Source organism: Protopterus annectens, chromosome 6.part0 (assembly GCF_019279795.1).
Source record: "Protopterus annectens isolate FY-2018-M chromosome 6.part0, PAN1.0, whole genome shotgun sequence".
NCBI lineage: Eukaryota > Metazoa > Chordata > Ceratodontiformes > Protopteridae > Protopterus > Protopterus annectens.
This window is the reverse complement of record NC_056737.1, coordinates 1,205,044,790-1,205,062,666: the sequence shown is the minus strand read 5'-3', so window position 1 is coordinate 1,205,062,666 and position 17,877 is coordinate 1,205,044,790. Positions and strand designations below refer to the sequence as shown.

General features: G+C 39.6%; 1 protein-coding gene across 4 annotated transcripts in view; it reads left to right on the top strand.

Moving 5' to 3' along the window:
* The window catches only part of COBLL1 (cordon-bleu WH2 repeat protein like 1), a 1,696,088-nt gene that overhangs the window by 1,556,084 nt on the left and 122,127 nt on the right, over window positions 1–17,877 (top strand). For all 4 annotated transcript variants that reach the window (XM_044074828.1, XM_044074831.1, XM_044074829.1 and 1 more), the window contains exon 12: window positions 886–980. In XM_044074828.1, the coding sequence (XP_043930763.1) occupies window positions 886–980 (95 nt within the window). The remainder of the gene's footprint in view (window positions 1–885; window positions 981–17,877) is intronic.

The window sequence follows — 17,877 nt, the reverse complement described above, 5'->3', positions numbered from 1 at the left end:
GTTAGATTACCTGCCCCCATTCAGGGGGTGGATAGTAGCAGAAGTAGCTGAATTCATTGCAGATGGGGTGCGGGTGTGCTTTGTAAAAGGCCTCTTGCATGATGACCCTTCATATAACATAGGCACACTCATGGGATGGTAGGCCTTAAAGTGAAATCCCTGATCCCCAGTCCTAGATGTGACATTACAGCTTGGTCATCTCTTAGCCGGGGAATAAATAGGCTGAAGTGCTAGGTGGGTCCATGATGTGGAGGGGGGCAGCAAGGATTCATGGTCAGCAGATGGATGGTGAAAAAGCAAAAACAGTGCAGTTTCTGTATTGCCAGAAGTGTTTATACACCTTAATAGTTCCTTTTCATAAACTGTACTAAATTGCCATGTGTTCATAACTAAAATCGTACACTGATGTCATACTGTGACATTACCAGATATTAACAGTATTAATGTGGGACTTGTGATTTACTGCTAACAAATATTGCAGTTCTTTAGTAAACTCTAAATGGCTTTCCATATTTTTTCTGTCATATCAGAGTTAAAACCATTGTATTATTTAGTCAGCATATAATAGTCTGTGTAAAACAGTAACAGTAGCATTTGGAAAGCAAGTTTTGGAGCCAAGTATACTGACATGTAGGAAATGTAAAGCTGGCTTTCTTTTTTCTTCATTTTGTGGCTTGTACATTAATTTATTTGTGAAGGAGTGGTCTCATTTAATGGTGTTTACATTAATTTATTTCTGAAGGACATTTTAATTATGCGGCTGTATTGCATGCCCAATTGCTGGGTCAAGTATTGTAGAAGCCCTGTTCACTGAAAGTGTCTAATGCTATTTTTTTTCACCAATATGTCAAACTTCATCCAAACGTTTTGCATGTGATTTTGCAGGGCTTTGTCTCATGATATGGATCAGAAAGTCAATGGCAGTTTCACACAAGAAAAAGATAGAAACCTGGAGAATGCAAATCTAAATAAAAAAGTTGGTAAGTTATGTTATTTCTACGTTTAACAGTATGTTAAGACTGTTTCAGTAGATTATGTAGTAAAACTCAGCAGAATTGTTTATCGATAAAACCATGCGAGTTTGTGTTAAGTGCAAGACAGTTATTATGGTAAAGTGGTCCTTATGACAGATTACATGCTGGATATAATTAAGGAGTGGAGGAGGCAGATGAAAGAAGCAATTACAATAAAAAAAATAGCATTAGTGTGGAATGTCCAAATATGTCAGTAACAAAGCTGATCCAGTAAATCACAGCACTAACATACAATCAGTTAAATGTAACATAGGGTGAAATGCACTGATATTTAAGCTGTGAGGTCTCTGCCAGGTATGCTTTTCACCTTTCCCACTATTTTATCGTTTGGAGGTTGGTATAATGCTCAAGGTGTTTACCTTACACAAGGTGCAGGGCTTGATTTTTATGTAGGGTAACTGGCTAGGCTATATTGGTCCCCAAGAGCAGTTAGCCTAGGAGTATTTTATGAACCTGCTCTAGTTTTCTTTAGCTTGTCTTACTTTTTAGCTTTCTGTGCCTTTAAACCATTTATATTTTGAAGTTGGGCATTAATATTTCAGATATACTTTAAAGTGCCACACAGCTTTTACTGTTGATGCTTAGTTTTCCGAGAGTAAAGTTAGTTTTACATTTAACTGATTTCTGGCTTAAGCATGCAGTGCTCTGTTTTTCTGACAGGTCAAGTTCTCACTGCAGACCATTTCAGGTGACTAAGCATCACTTTTGAAGATAAGCGGAATATGATGCATTATACACTAGTTTAGTACTAGTTAAACTGTAATGTCCGGGTATGCTGTGTTAAACTGTGGTAGCTATACATAGTTCCGTTTGTAATTTTTACGCTTCTTTCCTAAGAATTTTTGTAACTAAAAATATTTGCATAAAATAAGACTATCTAAAAAGTTGTTCCTGTTTTCAAGTGTTTCTTATGGCGGCAACAAAGTGAAGTTTTTTCATACATGTTTTGTTCCTCCAGCATATAGTGTTACAACCAGTTTATCGGGTCCTTTAACAATTTGTGAGTTCCAGCTTTAATCCAAAGTTGATCTTTTTCAGCTGATAAAATATTTGATTTGCTTTTGACGTAACTTGTGAATTTCTTCATTTGTATGATTTCCTTAAAGTTACGCCACTGTTTTTTTCTACAAAATGATACAGCTGACTGGCGGTAACTTCACACTAAAATGGTTATGGATTGCATGTTGAGCCACGAAGAGAGGATAAAGACACAGATGTATGTCAAAACACTGAGGCGTATTGTTTTCCCATTGATGTTATCAGCACTTCACAGAATGAAACCGGTTTAGCGTACTGTATTATCTATATTTAAAACTATTAAACTGATATATAGCTATTGGGTTTCTACTTCTGTTTTTCTTGAGCATTTTTTGGATGAGTCAGAAATGTCAGTGTACACCAAAGGTTCAAGCAAACAGGTAACTTTTATTCATAACAATATGGCAGCTCTGTAAAAACAATGTTAACATTTTAGCATCTTGTACAACTGACAGTAGCTTAGACATCAGAGTGCATTATGAGCCAAGTGCTTGTCTTAAAAGGCTAATTTCCATACATTAGTCTTAATATGTCAATTAGGCCAGCTGTGGTGGTGCAGCGGTTAGCGTTGCCACCTCACAGCAAGAGGTTTTCCGGTTTGATCCTTGGCTGGGGGTGCCTTCTGTGCGGAGTCTGCATGTCTTCCCTGTGGTCGCATGGCTTTTCTCCCACATTCCAAAGACATGCTGTAGGTGGATTGGACACTCTAAATTGGCCCAAGGTGTGTGTGTGTGTGTGTGTGTGTGTGTGTGTGTGTGTGTGTGTGTGTGTGTGTATGCCTTCTATGGAAGGTTGGATGCCACGCTGGCAACTTGATACCGTAAAAACATGAGCGGACAGGTGATCCGCTGTGGTGACCCCTAACTGGGAAAAGCCAAAAAAAAGAGAAGGAGTCTTAATATGGCAATTACTATTTTACATACATTTAGTATATGCAGAGACTTTACAAGCTTCATTCCACTTTTCTTATGGGAGATGAGCGGCTTGGATTCAGATCAGGATGCATCACAACTGAGCCAATGTTTGCAGTGAGACGGATAGTTGAGAAGAAAGTAAAGATGAGGAAAGAGTCCAAATGGAACGCATATAACAAAGTCCCAAAAAAGCTGAGCTGGCAGTGTTTTGAAGTCCCAAAAACATTGGCAGAATTAGTACAGGCTGTGTACATGGACCCAAAAGTATGTACAGTGTTTGGACTCAGAGGGATTTCCAGTAGGAGAGGATATGGATCATAGTTCAGGTCTAAGCTCACTGCTGTTCATACACTTGATGTATTACCTTAGCAAATAGGCTGAAGGGGAAAGAGCAACAAAGTTACTGTATGCAGTTGATGTGGCATTACAGGCAGACTGAGCAAGAACTTCAGCAAACGGTAGAGGAATGGAATGGTAGAGGAATGGAATGCAAGTCTGAAGGCACATGGGATAAAACTGAGCACAGGTAAGGCAGTTGTAATGGCAGCAAATGAGGAAATCAGAAGAAGCTGAAAAAATTGAGATAGAAATGAAAATAGTGGAACAGGTTAATAGCTTAAAGTATCAGGGAGGGGTGGTTGAGGTGAATGGAAGTCTGAATGAGGAGGTCACCACTAGAATTATAGGGATAGCAGCCATCTGACAGATTGTCAGGGGTAGTGTATGACAGAAGAATGCCAAAGAAGCTGAAAAGTAAGGTGTACAAGACAGTGGTAGGACCAGTACTACTGTATGGTACAGAAACCTGGGTAGTAAAGGCACAGCAGATAAGGAAGCTAGAGGTGATGCAAATGAAGTGCCTGAGATGGGTGGTAGGATGCACGCAGTGGGACAGAAGCATTTTTCACCCTTGAGAATTGGATATCTCTCACACCTGTCAACCATCTGTGTAGTCCACTAAACATATATATATATATATATATATATATAAGTAAATGTATACATGTACAGTATCTCTCTCTCTCTACATTATATATGGATCTACTACTATTCACAGAAAGCTCATTTCACCGGAAACGCATTTCACCGAAAGTTGTAGATGGCCTTTACCCCACTGTAGTGTGACCCTGGAGTTAGTATATATAGTAAGGGGGGTGTCCCCCACATATGTTATGTATATATCATTGTCAGAGAACAGTAATATATTGCAATTACATGTGTCCATGTATATAATTCAAAATATTTAAAATATGTGGGGGGCGGTGCCCCCCCCCCCCCTACTATATATACTAACTCCAGGGTCGCACTACAGTGGGTAAAATGCCATCTACAACTTTCGGTGAAATGTGTTTCAGTGAATTGTGTTTTCGGTGAAATGTGCTTTCGGTGAAAAGTGCACGGTGAAATGTGTTATAGTGAAATGTGCTTTTGGTGAATAGTAGTAGATCCATATATATATATATATATATATATATATATATATATATATATATATATATATATGTATTTTCTATCAAAATCTCAGACATCAAAACATATTTTGTACACAAACACCGAACGATTAGGTGCGAATGTTGAAAACGTGTCCGTTCAAAATGATCGAACCGATGGCTTTGACATTTCCCAAAGTTTACCTGCTGAAACTTACCTGCCTGCTTCCCAGCAGTACAAACATACAAAGTTCAGTACTGCACATCACTTTAATTCACATGTTTGTAGGGGGGTATGCCCCACCTCCGCCCTTTATTTTGGGGGCCACACCACCACCCCCACCCCCAGCAAATTATATAGTCCAACTTCAAGATCGCACTACAGTGAGGAAAAGGATACATTTCCTGATCAGCACTGTACAGTGATCTCTATTCATAATGTCGACCTCATATGAATGAATTCACAGGGGCATTCACTAAGGGACACTCATGGAATTGAACTCTGCTAATACAGGAATGAGCCAACACACATTCAGCATTCCCTTGTTCGCCTAACTGCACTTCTACATTGTTTTATATACATATATATATATATATATATATATATATATATATATATATATATATGTGTGTGTGTGTGTGTTTAATATATATATATATATATATATATATATATATATATATATATATATATATATATAAAATGTGTGTTTAATATATATATATATATATATATATATATATGGGTCTAGGACATTTCACTGAAAGTCAAATTAGTGTGCACTTTTCACTGAAAGCTCAATTCACTGAAAACTCATTTCACGAAAACACATTTCACTGAAAGTTATATATGGCCTTTTCCCCACTGTAGTGCAACCCTGGAGTTAGTATATATAGTAAGGGGGGTGTAGCCCCTCACATATTTTAAACATTTTGAACTATATACATGGATACTTGCAATTCTAATATATTACTCTTTTCTGAACATAATATATACTTAAAATATGTGGGGGGCTACACCCCCCCCCACCACACACCCTTATTATATATACTAACTCCAGGGTCGCACTACAGTGGGGAAAAGGCCATATATAACTTTCAGTGAAATGTGTTTAAGTGAATTGAGTTTTCAGTGAATTGTGCATTCAGTGATTTGTGTTCAGTCATTTGAGTTTCAGCGAAATGTCTTGGACCTACATATATATATATATATATATATATATATATATATATATATATATATATATATATATATGTGTGTGTGTATGTGTGTGTGTGTATAATATATGTCCATGTCACCTGCATTTTGCCATTTCTTTGACAAATGCAGAGTGTGTGGTTTAATGTTGATGGTATGGATAGGTAAAGTGGTGTAAATGTCAATAGTGTGTAATGTCAGGACAGGTATGTGGGGTTGGAGGGGTGAGAGTTTTTGTGTATGTGAATTATGGTTAGGGTCAGGGATTAGTAAAGGATGTTTGTGTGCAAATTTGTGTATTTTAGGGTCAGGGTAAGGTTAGGGGGTAGATATACTGATTTGTATGCGTTTGTGAATGTGTGTCCAAGTATGTCTTGCATGGTGGCAGTGTTACAGGAAGCTTTTTATGAAGGTGCAATGTAGGGTTAGTGCTGAGGGGAAGGGGCAGTGTTGGGGTTAATGTCCATTCATGAGGTGGTGCAGGAGTGTGGTGCAAGTTTTTTCAGATGTTATTCTTAATTTAACTGATTTCCGGTCTCCCAGATTCCTTATATAACAACCTTTGGTTTGGTTTACTGTCTGATGAAGTGTTCATTATATGGTCAGCGAAGTATTTAAAAATAAAGGAGGGGGGGTGATGGTCTGAAGTTTGAAATTGAGAACCACTGGTGCAGTATTTGGTTTGCACATTTCTTTATTTTGTTCTGCACGATTTTTATATTTTGTCATCTCTGACAGATCAACAAAGTTGCTAAATGCTTGCTGAGCAAGAACTTCAGAAAAGGATAGGGGAATGGTACACAAAATTGAAGGCACATGGGATAAAACTGAGTACAGATAAGATGGTAGTAATGGCAGCAAATTGGGGAAATTTAGAAGAAGCTGAGAACTGACATAGAAGGGAAGATAGTGGAACAGATTAATATCTTCAAGTATCTGGGTGGGGTGAGGGAGGAGGGTGAGGGAGGAGAATGGAAATGTGAATGAAGTGGTCAAAGCTAGAATCAGAGGGGCTGCAGCCAACTGACAGAGAGTCTCAGGTGTAGTCTTCGACAGACAAATAGCAAGGAAGATGAAAAGTAAGGTGTAGAAAACAGTGGTGTGACCAGTACTACTGTATGGTACAGAAACCTAGGCAGTAAAGGAGGAGCATTTGAGATAGCTAGAGGTGATGGCGATGAAGTGCCTGAGAAGGGGTGGTAGGGTGCATACTGTGGGACAGATGAAGAAAAGAGGGCATAAGAGCAGAAGCCAAAGTAGCTCCAATTGCAGATAAGGTCAAAGGGAACAAATTACAGTGGTTTCGGTACATGTGCAAAAATGCAGAAGACAATCTGATGAAGAAGATTTAGGACAGACTGGAAGATGGCAAGAGGAAATGAGGGCATCCAACAAATAGGTGGGTGGATTGTGTTGGAAAAGATCTGTGACAGTCTGGCATGAGTGTCGAAAAAGGCAGGAGCGTGGTATTGAATTGAGAGAGTTGGTGATAGTTAACATGATACCCCGACCCCATGTAGAAAAATGGGGCTGATAATGATCAGATCTGACCCTCAAACTGTGCCACAAATCTATCCATCCTCTTCTGGAATAAGAGGCAGCCCATTTTTTTTCCTGAGGGAAAACTCTCCAACCCATTTTTCCCTGTTGGGATTAGAGTAGATCAGCTCATTTTTTTCTGGAGTCAGGCTGCCATTCTCATGAAGGGAATCTGAAAACTAACTCTTTCCCTGTTGTGCTTCTGTTTTTAGGGAGTGTGCTATGTAGGTTTTGCCCACACGGAATCTGACCCTGGCTTTACAATAATAGCCACCTGACACAATGGCTGCTAATTGCAATTTCCAAGCACTTGTTTTGGATAAATGATACAGAAAGTCAAACCACTTCCCCCTCCCCCGATGTGAGTATGCAGCAGTTGCCAATTGTGTCATATCCCCCGCCTCACTCCTTCTAGCATCTAAGCTGTTAATTGAACCTAGGTTTTCAGGGATAGAATCATGTCTGTATCCATCTTCATAGGGTCATGGCTTGTTGATTTTGAACAAAGAAATGATGGTCATAGGAACATATATCTCTTGACCTTCATTTGGTCTCTACCATTATGATTATGCCCTTTTGGAAGAGTGTATTTTTTAATGACTAGTCCTGCATTATACAGTTTAATCCCATTAGTATTCTGTAAAGTTCATGCTGATTTGGACAGGGCATTCAGGGTACCTGTTGTTAATTGAGTATTGTCTACAAGAAAAAAAATCTCACAACCACAGCCTGATGCATTGTAAACATAAAACACAAGCGGCCAAGCAGTACACTGTGTAAAAGTAGAAATCCTCCATGATGCACAGAAATGCCCAACAAATCTGGTGGGAAAGGGGTTTTGTCATTTTTGCTGGCTGTACTGCTTCACTGCTTTTGTTTTACTGATGTACTGTGAAAGTGCCAGCAAGTAGACACCTTACACATGTACAGTCCATCAGTTAGACATCTGTTAGCTGAGAAGAGGAGGAATGAAATTAAATTATGATTATATATACATATATATATATATATATATATATATATATATATATATATATATATATATATAGATGCTATTTAAAAAAAGGTTATGAAATTTCTTAAAATACTGCAGTAATTTACATTCATGGTTAGCTAATGCAGGATTAATGCTTTGTTCGATCACTTAAGCTTTGTTCTTGTCAAAACACACTCTCATTTGGTAAATAAAATATATTTATTCCTATTTGGGACGATAGTTCTTCACTAATGCCCCACAGTAATAGATAAACTACTACTTAGATATCACTTATTCCTTCAGACAGTAAGTAATACTGTCCGTCTTATCAGACCCAAATTCAAGACAGAGAAAAAGCAGTTGCTCTTCTGGGCTTGCTGCCTGGAGTCTACCCTCATACGTTGGAGCAGAACATTAACTTAATACATTTTGGGCTAAACTGAGAGAACATCTGTTTAAAGAAACTGAACATGTGTATTTCACGAGAGTGCTACAGAATCCTGAAAGTTCAAAATACTGAAAACTCAAAATCCTGAAAACACACAGGATACCAACACTCACTATATTCCAGCACAAGTACATACAGAAACAAGTAAAACAAACTATATCACTGTTTTCCAAGTATAAGCAGGGGGCAGGCCCCCCTGTACCCCCCACACACCCTGCTACTTAAATATATCAACTCAAAGATTGCACTTGGTGTAGTAAAGTGCAATCTCGGAATTGATATATTTAAGTATCAGGGGGGGTGGGGGGTGCAGGGGGGCATGCCCACCCCTGCTTATAGTTGAAGGGTTTCTGTATGTACTTGTGCTGCTGGAATTTAGTAAGTGTTGCTATCCTGTGTATTTTCAGGATTTTGAGTTTTCAGGATTTTGAACTTTCATGGTTTTGGTCTTTTAGGATTCTGTAGCACTCCTGTATTTCACAGATAATGTTTAATGGCAGTCAAATCACCCTCAAACTCTTCTTGACAATATTTAAATGCCATAAATAGTCGTAAATAGAGGATATACAATCATAGCACGTTTTTTCCCCCGTTTTCCACATGGAGTTGGGGTGTCGTGTCAACTGTCACCACCTTTTTGATTCAGTGCCACTCTCCTAGCTTCTTCAGAAGTCCTGCCTGACTGTTGCAGGTCTTCTGTTACACAATCCATCCCTTGTCAACTGCTCTCCCTTTACTGCCCAGGTTTCTGTACCATACAGTAGTACTGGTCATAACATTGTTTATTTACACCTTACTTTCCAGTTTCTTTGGCTACCTTCTGCTGTACACTACCCCTGACGCTCTGTGCCAGTTGGCTGCAGACCATCTGATTCTAACGTTGACCTCTTTCAGACTTCTCTTTATCCTTAACCACCCCTCCCAGATATGTGAAGCCATTAATTTGCTCATTGTTTCCTCTACTATGTGATTTCCCACCTTCTTCTGATTTCCCCCATTTGCTGCTATTACAGCTGTTTTATCTGTACCCTCTTTCATCCCATGTGCCTTCAGTTTTGCAGTCAATTCCCTTATTCTTTGCTGAAGTTCTTGCTTAGTGTGCCATTTAACCAAATTAGGAACATGGATAGAACTTGCCAGATGAATATCAGACTGAATTTCCCCAAACCTAAGGAGACTCTGGTGGATAGATTTTCTAGCTACCTGTTGAGGCCTATAAAGCTGCAGTCCTGTTCACCTGCATTTCATTGCAGTGTCTGTTATTCATTGTTGTAGCTGCAGGTTTGGACAGGCCTATGCTTTGTCTGTTATCAGTATTAACAACCCTCAGTGTAAGTTTTAAGTGAGTGCTGACTGGTCAGAGGTCCTATACACCACAGTTTGTTTTAACTGAGGTTGTTAAATAGAAATCTCTGTCTGAGCAGTACATGTGGTAAAGAAATGTTCATAGACTTTGAAATATTTGTGGCAATTCATATGTAATTAAACTTTTTGTTCTGTGACCTGATTATTCTGACTGTGATCATCTTTTTGAGAAAAGTTACACTATTGGTTAGGAACAAAAATATGTGTCATTAGTACTGCCATGTTTCACCTAATTCTGACAGAAAATATTCATCAAAATACAGAAGTTGGCAAAATAGAAAACACAGTATGGTGGCTTTGCATAAAGTAACATTAACTTTTTAAGAGTCTGTGTCCCTGGCCAATAAGTGACTTATAATTTGCATTCCTGATTTCTGGTTCAGGAAACACTTCAAAAGCAAGATATTTTAGTGTCTTGCCCTCATTCCTTCTCCATTTTGGGCAGCCGAACAACTTTATATGATTGTCTGGAAATGCATTTAATAGTCAACATTTTAACCTCACAGATGCAAAGCAATTGATTTCATTCTGACCTCTGGTTACTGGCTAGGGTTGTAATAGTCTGCAGACTGATATTAACACATGAATAGCTTTATATAAATCTTTGCTGGAACAACTACATGTGCCTGGTCATTCATAGATGAGTCTGGTACTTTAACATGAATGACTAAGTATTTGATAATCTGGTTGACCAGAATGAGTGATGAGAGGAAAGTTCCTTCAAGTCTGTCTCTTACCCTTTTGTAAAAGCAGCTAATTAAGCCACTTGTAGCTTGGTCCATTTAGTATATGGAAAAGGGCACAAATCAGTGGAAGTCACTGAAATGAAATTACTGACCAGAGATTCTGAAAGAAATTAGTAATTCAGAGTATGTCTGATCAGACTGAAAGTAAAGAAAACCCTGTAGATAAAGGGTGGGAGTACAGTGTGTCATGTGGAAGCCAGAGTGCATTATCTTAAGACGTATCATCAGTTGAAGAACAAATTAATGAATTTATGGCAGGTAACCACTTGGCCATTTTTAAATAGAATATAGAGCAAAATAGTCACTGATGATGATTATGGACTACTAGATTTCCCCGTTTTTGTTCTGGCATTACCTAAGAGAGACTGTCCACTAATAACGTTCATCTCAATGTTTTGTCTTCCTTTTTGAATTATTACTGCGTCACAAAATGTGGAAAGATTTGCACTGAACAATGCATGTTGTGGAAGAGAGCATATAAAACGCGCTGTTTTTTTTTTTAATGGAATATCGGAGACGCTAATGTCCTGTTACACCGTTATGCTAAAAGAAAAAGTCATTATACATTAACCCAGGAACATTTTCCCAAAAAGCATTTGTATAAACATCATGAAAGAACTATCTCAAAAGTTTGTCTGTCTATTTCTGTCTGCTAATGTAGGCAGGTACTCCTGACATACCAAAAAAGGTCATTTGTGGAACGCGCACTCATGTCTGTGTGCACGTGTGTGTCTTTTTCTAACTTTGTCTAGGGAATGGACCCTATATAGGCAGGAGTACTCCTAAGATGTATGATGGCTTTTAAACTGGTTCGGACATGCAGCCCTCGTTGATGGATATGATAAAGTTGTCAGTTTGCCTGCACCCCCAAGATTTCTTTATAAGTTGTTTAACGTGGTGACACAGATGCATAGTTGTCAAATATTTGCCTGAATCACCCAGAAGATGCCTGAGGATTTTTCATTAAGGGAGCCCCTTATGATTTTCAGGGAGTTCATTGTGTAGTGTCATTTTCAAAATTTCCACAGATTTAAAAAAAAGTCCTAAGTTACAGAGCTAGACATGCTCAAAATGGCATGCCAAATTACCTTGCCTTTTAAATGCCATGCTGGCTCCATTTTTTGAGCTGTGTGATAATTAGAAGACAGAAAAATTTTGAGGTTTCAGAATTTTTCCAAATTTCTGATAATCATACATTGGAAGTGGTGTAAGATGCTTCTGAAAACTGCATTTCCGAGCAGCTGTAGTAGATTATACGCTTTGATCTTCACTGGTTTGGGACGACCACATACTCCTGTCCATTCTATATCATGTGATGTACGTTAATCTGTTTGACTCCAAAGCAGCGAGTAATCTTTGATCATTGGATCTGTGACGAGCTGTTGATGCTAACATTTGTTGGGGTCAGATGTCAGTGGGCAGGGGCTATAGTATGATCCTGCACAATGGCTGTGGCAATACCGACAATTTTTGCTGTGTACACTGGCAGTATTTGTAGCGTGCTTGGCATTTATGTTTAGGCACACGCAGCTGCACAGTTTGCTTTGTAGATGATTAAATTAAGGCTGTTTGCTCAGCTTGCATACATTTGCATACTTGCATACATTTTAGTATCAGTAAGACCTTTTTAGTAGCTTGTTCCATTTGTCATTATGCAGTCATTTGCATGTATCTTCTGCTGCTTATTTGGCTCACAGTGCTGGTACCAAGCATGCAGCTATGAGTGCCTGGTAGCCTGTACTAGTCAGCATGCTGCTGATTTCAGTGCAAGTGTGTGGGTCTTTGCTGTGCGATTTATGTATGATTCCATGCTCACATTTTACTCTACTTATGCCCCCATGTCACATATCCCATTTTTGCACTTGTGCATGTTTGTTTCCTTGTTTGCTTGTTGTTTTTTTAATTAGTAACTTTCCATTCATTTCAAAAGTGGACTGTTGCAGTGCTTTGTTTGCTTAATACCAGCTGATGGTTATCATAATATCTGGTTTCTTCACAAAAGCAGTGGCTATGTAAACACTCATGGTAGAGACCTATATTTATACCAGCAAATAAACAAGACCAGCTGAAGGTATAGGTTCCTAACGTGACATATTCCCAGCATGCTCGAGTAAGTTTCCACTACAGGTCACGAAGAACGCTACTCTGTCTGCCTTTACTGATGGTCTTGATGACTGGATGGGTAAACATAAATTTGCAACAGAGTTATGTACAGCCCTGCTTAGTTTAAGAAGTGGGTAGTAGTAAATACTCATGAAGGGTGGCAAGTACTTTTAAGTGCATTTACAAAAAGTGTATATGGCTTGGGCCCTTATGGGCCCTGTGATCGCTTGCCTATAAAATGTATATGGCTTGGTCCCTTATGGGCCCTGTGATCGCTTGCCTATAAAATGTATATGTCTTGGCCCCTTCTGGGCATTGTGATCTCTTCCCTATAAATTGCATATGCTTGGCCCCTGTGATTGCTTGCCTATAAAATGTATATGGCTTGGCCCCTTATGGGCCCTGTGATTGCTTGCCTAGTATTGTTCCTACGTTCCAATACCATTTTATTTGGAATTAGATATTTGTTGGCTAGTTATCTCATTTAGTTCTCAGTTATGTTAAGGTTTTTATTAGTCATTGTTATGGCCTTATGTTATTTTTCTCTAGTGGAATGTAACTTGTGTCTGTAGTAGTAAATATTGTATTTTTTTTTGACAGTTTACCAGGAATGTCCAACTGGGATAATAACCCATTTTCAGTAGAGACCTGTGGAGAAAAGCACAGTCCAATTAAGGTATTACAAAACCTAATGCAGAAGAAAGTACAATTGTATAAAATTTTAACATCCTCTAGATGTCCTTCTCTTCACTGTTACAATATGCTTAACATTAGGGATCTCCCACCCAGGGCAGCCTGATGTTCGGCCAGTATAGCAAAGCCTAATGATCTTGGAAGTGTCGTACATCACATATATGCTCCTCGCACAGAATATAGAGTACAAAAGTGATATATGGCTAGCCAGAACTGAACTGCCCCAGAAGAGAACAGTCTGCATAGGACAAATGAGTGCATTCATATCCAGAAGGAAAAAAATGCAGAGGAAAAAGGGGAAACCCTCAGCCAGAAGGGAATCCAAAACAAAAACCAGAACAAATAAGAGGGAGAGACTACTACAACAGTGAAGAGAAAGACATCTACTGTTAATGGTAAGATTTTACACAACTGTATTATGTCCTTCTGTATCACTTTTGCAGTGTTGTTAATGTTAGGGAGAGTAAAAAAGCTCAAGAAACAGACTTGGAAGTGGAAGGCTGAGAAAGAGCCCTCAACAACCCATACAAAATGGTTCTAGCAAAACCTGCTCTGGTCCTAGAAATCATATCGCACTTGTAATGCTCAGTAAAGGTACGCACAGAAGACCAAGTAGCAGCTTCAAGGATGGAATTTTTGTTCAACCCCTTTAAGAAAGCACCAGAGGAGGCAACATCCCTAGTGGAAGTAGGCAGAGATTTACCACTAAAAGAATAACAAAAGGAAATGGCCTTAGATGTCCAGGAGGAGATGGTTTGCTTAGAACAGCCAAATCCAATGATCTGGGATGAAAGGAAAGAAAAAGCTGGTCAGACATACAAATGGCTTTAGTTTTATCCAAATAGTACCTGAGCTGTCTGTACAGTTTCACGGTATGCAAGACGCTCTCACTAGCAGACAGAGGAGAAGGGGAAAAGGGAGTTGTACTGACTGGTTCACAGGCAACTTATTTACTACCCTAGGCATAAAAGGATTACTACAAAGGGACACCATCTTCCGTGAAAAACAAAACAAGGAGGAATGGCAATAAGGGCCTGGAGCTGTTGGTCACTGGCTTCAAGATAAATGCCCAAGAAAGACCCATGGCTTCTGAGTGTCTTAGGCACAAACACCTTACAGGTACCACAAGAGGTATGGTCATGGGAAGTACCCAAACAAGAGAGACCCTGTTTGTGGCAATCGTTGCGGTGAATCTGCCTCCCACACTGACATTTTCCTTCTTGGATGACATGAACTGTAGGTCAGCAGAAAAAAAAACAACAACCGGGGCATTTATCTGACGGCTAGGTATTCAGCACAGCAGTAAGGTGTTCAAACCAATGAGCAATAGTAGCAATCAGACTAGCGGCAAAGAAGTTCTGGGTAACTGTATTCGTACATCACTTTTTTTGCCCTACATTTTGTGCAGGGAGCATATATGTGACATACAGGATAATTTGGCTTTGGTATACTTGACGAATGTCTGGCTGCACTGGGTGGGTGATCTCTAACGTTAAGAATACTGTAACACTGATGTAGAAGTACATCAACATATTAGCCAAGTAAAATAGTCGCAACTTCAGTTCATACTATGTGAACTTATACAGTGTGTAAATATTTGGACAGAGGTAACAAGTTGGAAGAAGAACATTGTCATTAGTTAAAGAATTCACAAGATGTTCTTCGTGTTTCACTGTTGCAGTCATCACATTTGGGTTATCCCTGCCAGGGTAGCCATGCCGGCCCGAATACCAGAGACTTAGTATTTCTGCGTCAGTTGCTGTCGCTCCAGGACTTGCGTCAGATTGTCAGTAGTATAAAGTAAGGCAGCCAATACCATTACATCAGTCTTTCTTGTCATGGAGCCTGAAGCAGATGCAGTTCGCACGAGTGCTGGTTGGCTGCTACCTGAGTTTTCGTCTACCGAATTGAAGTTGAAGTCTTCTAAAGCTAAGTACCCCATTGGGGATCCTTTTTTGGGCACTAACCGATGTCAGAAAAAGTTAATAATTGTCTCGCCTGTGAAAAGCAAATACCACACCGAGACTTCCATTCTTACTGCGTCACCTGTTTAGGCCCAGACCACAATGTCCCCCATTGTCGCTTCTGTGCTTTAACTCCAGAGTGTGAGACTTTCCAACTAGTAGGGATATATCCTTCTTTGATGGTTCTGTTTATCAGGATGGATACAGGATAAGCAACTGCTTTGGCTGCTTTTTGTAGGTATTCAGCTGGGATTTGGTCAGTGGAAGGGGTACAAGGCTTTAGTTTTGCTAGGAGTTTGAAAATAGTTAGTGGATATAGGTTGTAATAGGAAGGTAGGAAGAGTGCTTGTTATGGGGGTGGGATTGCTAGAGGTGTCAGGAGATAGCTGACTGGCTAGAGTTTGGATGGCATCTGTGAAGGAGTTAAAGTAATTAGCAGTTTGGATGGGAGTCTCATGGTTCGCTCCTATTGGTGTTGGTGTACTGGAGTGTCCTGGATAAAGGAGTCTATTGATATTTGTCCAGAATCCTTTGAGGGTTATTTTGGTGTGTTTGCTGTATTTTGTAGTAAGTTTTTTTTTGTCTAAGAGTATGGCTTTTTTAGTAGCATTTCTTATTTGTTTAAATGTCTGTTGAGTAGATGAGTAGATGGTTATATGGCTTCCTGCATTTTAATGATTCTCTTAGCAAATCTCTATATGAGGAAAGTGCAGTGGTGCCCTGAAGGTGTATGGTGCAAGCGCAATCCACCCCCCCCCACTCCAAGCTTCAAGATAAACTTGCTTCACTGTCTAAAAAGGGTGGCTGTTTTGATGGAAAGAGGCTTGCAATCAAAAGAAAGGCGCATCCTTTTGATGTCAATTAATCAGCCAGGTGATGACCAGAGATGCCTCAGGCCTTGCATGCGACACCCATTCAGGCAGTCTGCAGGTGCAGGGGAGCTGGGACAAAGCCTTCTTAACTCACATTAGTCTGAAAGAAGTGATGGCAGTTTCAAAGGCATGATCACTTTCAAAAAGGCACATTGCTTATCAAGACAGACAACACCACAGTCATGTGGTACATAAACAACAGGGAAAACACTCTTACCTGCTCTGCTGCTTAGCCATAAAAATTTATGAGGCAGCACAGGAGATGGGGTTGCATTTTGTAGTCCTCCGGGAGTAAACCGCACTGCAGACCACCTCAGCAGGTCTGCAACAGACCCTCATGATGGATGCTGAAAAGTCTGTTTTCAAAGAAATAATGCACAAGTGAGGTATGATAGAAGTGGAGAATTTTCCCCTCAAAGCAAGGCAGGTAAATAAAAAAAATTGTTCAAGGGTTTCAGAGCACAGGGCCTGAAGAAAGAGGCGCCTTCTTTCAGTGGACATCTTTGTTTGTCTGTGCTTTCCTTCCCGTACCTCTCCTCCCCAGATTACTTGTGCGGATCATAGAGGAAGGGTCGTGGGTGATGCTGATAGAACCCTTCTGGGTAAGGCAACACTGGCTACCTCTGTTACACAGTATAAACAGAAAAAGATAATTGTTACTGCCCCAAGAGGTGGACCTGTTAACCCAGAACAAAGGAGCCACCATTTACCCCTCCTTAAACACACCGAAACTGGCAGCCTGGATGATGTGATCTTGATCCCACAGGGCCAAATGTTCAATAAGGGGATCTTGTGCACCTTGAAAGAGGCCCGAAGACCCAGTACTAGGAAGTCATATGTTTCTAAATAGAGAAGATTTATGGTATGGTGACAGGCTAAAGAGAAGCAGTAGCTGCTAACCAGTGTCCCATTATCAGTCGCTTATTTGGCGGAACTGTCCTGTAAAGTACACTCTTACTCCTCCATTAAAACCAACACTTTTGTCTATTCTCCCTGCCTTTAGATCCATCACTGTTTTCCCGTGGTGAATCATGGGACTGCGTGTATCTGCTGACCTCACAAACCCAAACTTCTCTATGATTACTCAGTAGAAAATGTTTGGAACAAACTCCCTTTATCTTTAAGATCCATCTCTAACTTAAACTGTTTCAAAAACACTTAAAAGACTACCTGCTAAATTCTTGGACCTGCTTTTGCACTCACCCTGCTTCCACCTGACCTCTTTCCCAATCCCCCCTCCTTTTTAAGTGTCTATTTCACTCCGTCTTTCTTCCTCCATTCTATCCTAATTACACCTTAAATACCTTATTCCTGTTGAACTCTTTCACCCTTTCCTTTCTTTTACCCTTCTCCTGCTTCGTAGTTGCTAGCAACTGTATTTTGGTCCAGCCGCTGAAAAAAATTTATTTTAGGTTATTGTAGTACTTGTAACTTCTACTTCTATTACATCTATGTTCTGGGATATGCTGCTAGGAAATATTGTAAACTTGTTTGTTAGCCTCATTTTATTTTATGTAATATTTTCATATTTACATGTAATTTTCATTTGGAGCTTTT